This window comes from Oncorhynchus tshawytscha, linkage group LG20 (genome assembly GCF_018296145.1).
Source record: "Oncorhynchus tshawytscha isolate Ot180627B linkage group LG20, Otsh_v2.0, whole genome shotgun sequence".
In the NCBI taxonomy this organism is placed as follows: domain Eukaryota; kingdom Metazoa; phylum Chordata; class Actinopteri; order Salmoniformes; family Salmonidae; genus Oncorhynchus; species Oncorhynchus tshawytscha.
In genome coordinates, this window is record NC_056448.1 from 32,372,531 (window position 1) to 32,377,221 (window position 4,691).

A 4,691-nucleotide genomic window follows, 5' to 3' on the forward strand; every position below is an offset into this window, starting at 1 on the left:
GTACAGTGACATGCCTCTCTTGCAAGCTCCAAATACAACAATGCAGTAAATGCAGCACTAAACACAAGGTAGAACATTGTGTTATTTTTGGGTATTGTGAACAAAAACACACAATAAATTAAAATAAGAACACAAGAAAGTAAGAAGCTATATACAGGGTCAGTCACAATACCATATTTACATTGTGCAGGGGATAGAGGTAGATATGGATAGGCGTAAGGCGACTAGGCAACAGGGTATATGATAAACAGCTTGTCGGTTGTAAAAAATGATAGCAGATACATTTTGTCAAAATAAAGTAAAGACAAATGCCAAAAGATTCACAAAATAGAAATGTCCTTGTTTTTCAAAGAAAAACATATTTTTTTTGTCCATTAAAATAACATCAAATAAATAAAAAATATAGTCTAGACATTGTTAATGTTGTAAATGACTATTGTAGCTGGTAACAGCTGATTTTTAATGGAATATCTACATAGGCTTGCAGAGGCCCATTACCAGCAACCATCACACTTGTGTTCCAATGGCACGCAGTGTTCGCTAATCCAAGTTTATAATTTTAAAAGGCTAAATGATCATTAGAAAACCCTTTTGCATTTGTGGGTTCAATGACAAAATACCAGTCTCAATGTCAACAGTGAAGAGGCGACTCTGGGATGCTGGCCTTCCAGACAGAGTTCCTTTGTCCAGTGTCTGTGTTCTTTTGCCCATCTTAATCTTTTATTTTTATTGGCCAGTCTGAGATACGTCTTTTTCTTTGCATCTTTTTTCTTTGCCAGCATCCCGGAGTCGCCTCTTCACTGTTGATGTTGAGACTGGTGTTTTGCGGGTACCATTTAATGAAGCTGCCAGTTGAGGACTTGTGAGGCGTCTGTTTCACAAACTAGACACTTTAATGTACTTGTCCTCTTGCTCAGTTGTGCACCGGGGCCTCTCACTCCTCAATCTATTCTGGTTAGAGTCAGTTTGCGCGGTTCTGTGAAGGGAGTAGTATACAGTGTTGTACGAGATCTTCAGTTTCTTGGCAATTTCTTGCATGGAATAGCCTTCATTTCTCAGAACAAGAATAGACTGGTGAGTTTCAGAAGAAAGGTCTTTGTTTCTAGCCATTTTGAGCCTGTAATCGAACCCACAAATGCTGATGCTCCAGATACTCAACTAGTCTAAAGAAGGACAGTTGTATTGCTTCTTTAATCAGCACAACAGTTTTCAGCTATGCTAACATAATTGCAAAAGGGTTTTCTAATGAGTATTTACCCTTTTTAAATTATAAACTTGGGTTAGCTAACACAACGTGCCATTGGAACACAGGAGTGATGGTTGCTGATCATGGGCCTCTGAACACCTATGTAGATATTATATAAAAAATCAGCCGTTTCCAGCTACAATAGTCATTTACAACATTAACAATGTCTATAATGTATTTCTGATCAATTTGATGTTATTTTAATGGACAAAAAATGTGCTTTTCTTTCAAAAACAAGGACATTTCTAAGTGACCCCAAACTTTTGAATGGTAGTGTATGTGTGTTCTATCTATCTATCTATCTATCTATCTAGATATTTGCAAATATATCTATCGATCGATAGATAGATCGATATAAATATATTTGCAAACATGTAGATAGATGGATAGATATATTTGCAAATATCTAGATAGATAGATAGAAATATTTGCAAATGTATTAATGAAGCATAGTGGTGGCAGCATCATGCGGTGCAGATGTTTTTCAGCGCAGGTACTGGGAGACTAGTCAGGATTGAGGGAAAGATGAAGGGAGCAAAGTACAGAGAGATCATGAAAACCTGCTCCAGAGCGCTTAGGATCTCAGACTGGGGCGAAAATTCACCTTTCAACAGGACAATGATCCGAAGAACACAACCAAGACAACGCAAGAGTGCCTTTGGGACAAGTCTCTGAATGTCCTTGAGTGGCCCTACCAGAGCCTGGACCTGAACCCGATCGAACATCTCTGGAGAGACCTGATCATATCTGAGCAGCGACGTTCCCCATCCAACCTGACAGATTTTGAGAGGATATGCAGAGAAGAATGGGAGAAACTCCGCCAAATACAGGTGTGCCAAGCTTGTAGCGTCATACCCAAGAAGACATGAGGCTATAATTGCTGTTAACAAAGTACTGATTAAAGGGTCTGAATACTTCTGTGAATGTGATATTTCAGTTTTTGGTTTTTAATAAATTTGCAAGAATTTCTAAAAACCTGTTTTTGCTTAGGCATTATGGGGTATTGCGTGTAGATTTATGAGGGCGAAAAAACAATTGAATAATTTTTAATGGGGCTGTAACAAAATGTGGAAAAAGTCCAGAGGCTGGAATACTTTCTGAATATAATGTATATGTATGTGTGTATATATGCATGTCCTTACTGTTTGGGTCTAACTACTGTACCTCAACTACTTCTTTTGAAGTTGACAGACCATTTTCTATTCTGCTGGTCATTATTTGGAGGTATTCAATCGGAAGCTAAAGAAGAAGGATGACCTGAAACTGCTTCTACACCTATGCCAATCTGCAGAGGACATGGTCACAGCCAGAGGTGCCATCTACAGGTATGGGTCACACAGTAAAATACTAGTTTCTCACTAATGCATTGTGGCCACTGGCCAGATGAGTATCCTGACAATTAGCTGTCAAAACAGACCTGAAGATCAAGTCTACTCATCAGCTGTGTTATGGACAGATAAAGCATTAGTTTGAAATAATTTAATGCAATCTTAGAGTTTGACTAATGTTGTCATTCTTTCTTAGTTATGGTTCTGTATTATTTACGTGTATGTTTGTGTGTTCTGCATGTTCGTTCCACTGACCAGGTACCACGAAGATAACAGTAACGTAGCATTTGGAGAGTTTAAGTTTGGTCCCCCGTTCATGAGACTGTTCTATGAGCTGGGGCTGGAGGAGATAGCTGCTGCCACTCTGACAGACAAGATAACAATATTTATATGCAGCACTTGGACTACAACAATCAGGGAACAGTCATAATCAACATCTGGACTAAGTGCTGTCATGAACTAAGTGCTGTCATAGTAACTCTAGTCCTCTTGACTAGGGCATTGATTGACGTTTACACATACTGTAGTTTGTGAAGTTTTAAAAATACCATTATTTATCTATATTCTCTAACAGGACATGAGAGGATTATTTTCGGACTCAACCTCCTTCAATATTGCCATAGAAATGTTGTTTATGAAAGGATTATATGAGAGTAGGTGGCATCCTTTTACTATTAGAAGGCAGACACATTAAACTATAAAGATACATTTTTTAGATGACTGATCTTTGTCATCACTAAACAATGTCTATAATACTAGGTTCTCTGAATGTACTAAGAGACATCTCTCTCTCTCTCTCTCTCTCTCTCTCTCTCTCTCTCTCTCTCTCTCTCTCTCTCCCTGGCATACAAATGTGTTTAAATATATTTTATTCTCCTTCCAGAGTGATGTTGAAAAAGCACAATCTATGTTCGGTCAGATTATGAGCACTGACAGCGGAATATGTCAAAATCTCAAAGTGAGTGCTAATATTCACTGTCTTTACAATAACTTTGTAACAGTGTCAAGCTGTCAGTCAGGGAGCAGGCTATTTGATGATATTTCTGGTGTTTCAGGTGCTGATGCTGGCTATGGCAGGAGCTGTGAAAGAATCACTCTCTGTCTTGACCTTAGCATTGGGATCCAGCAGCCCTGCATTTATAAAGAAGCCTGAATTCGCACAGGAAGTGGTAAGTAAAAAAAACTCCAAATAGATGTTTAATGTCTGATGCATAACCTATGTGTAATTATCTGAGTCATCCAGTCACAAATATAATTCATCAATACATCTATGTGTGCGTGGTCTCTTTCTCAGGTGGACTTAGTGCGTCTTCGGAGCGAGGACAGCCCTCTGATGGCGAGCGTGGAGCAGGCAGTGTCCCACCTCCAGCAGGCAGGTCAGGTGACCCAACGAAACCTGTTGTGTCATACCCCCATGGAGGAGAAGAGGATGCCCATGGGGATAATGGACGAGAGAAGGATCAGCCAGAGGACTCTGATGCCTCCGCGGTCCACTCTGTTGTCAGAGTGAATGGGACTAGGTGTATCTCTCAGCGTGTTTGAGGGGATCAAGGTGAGGCGCAGAATTGTGAATTTTGATCAGGTACTGAGTAGGTTTTTGGGAGGGGATTTGCAGATCAGTGATTCTGCGCAGTCCGAGTGCAATGTAGGCGATTTTAAACAAACATTGTTTATTCTAAACTCTGCCTTAATTCTACCCGTCCCTGTCACAGCCATGGGGGTCTCACACCACCCAAGCAAGGCTGAACAGAGATGCGCTCTCTCCCTACACCCAGACCTGGACTTTATAGAGACCGATAGTGTACCAGTCAGTGCAATGTACCTCTCCTCTCAGCCAGAGACCCTTCTGTATTCCTCCTTTTTGATCATATTCTTCACCCGTTCACATGCAATGGTACAGGATTGTCTGTTGGTTCTACGTCTGGGGAGCCTCTTCAGAGCATTTCAGACTTTTAACTGCTGACTGTGAAAAGGTTTGTTGAATCCAAGGGACACCAATGTGTGCAAAAGAAAAATGTAATGGTATGTATGTGAGACAGATATGTATAAACATGTAATTATTTGTGATTTATAGGGTAATACATATTGAATGAAATAAAAGCTGATGTAGAACTCTT

At 39.9% G+C, this 4,691-nt stretch overlaps 1 protein-coding gene across 4 annotated transcripts; it reads left to right on the forward strand.

Annotated features, from left to right (window-relative positions):
• The first annotated feature begins 2,037 nt into the window (after window positions 1–2,037).
• LOC112220212 (pentatricopeptide repeat-containing protein 2, mitochondrial) lies at window positions 2,038–4,691 on the forward strand. Of its 4 annotated transcripts, none has more exons than XM_024381934.2 (5): window positions 2,038–2,076; window positions 2,471–2,571; window positions 3,458–3,532; window positions 3,630–3,743; window positions 3,869–4,691. In XM_024381934.2, exons 2-5 carry the CDS (start codon window positions 2,524–2,526, stop codon window positions 4,082–4,084), a joined length of 453 nt encoding a protein of 150 aa, XP_024237702.1. In that variant the 5' UTR covers window positions 2,038–2,076; window positions 2,471–2,523; the 3' UTR covers window positions 4,085–4,691. The 4 variants fall into 4 exon arrangements, with proteins under 4 accessions (XP_024237702.1, XP_024237701.1, XP_024237703.1 ...); XM_024381933.2 differs by having other exon boundaries at window positions 2,039–2,076; window positions 2,431–2,571; XM_024381935.2 differs by lacking the exon at window positions 2,038–2,076 and having other exon boundaries at window positions 2,304–2,571; window positions 3,869–4,126; window positions 4,287–4,691.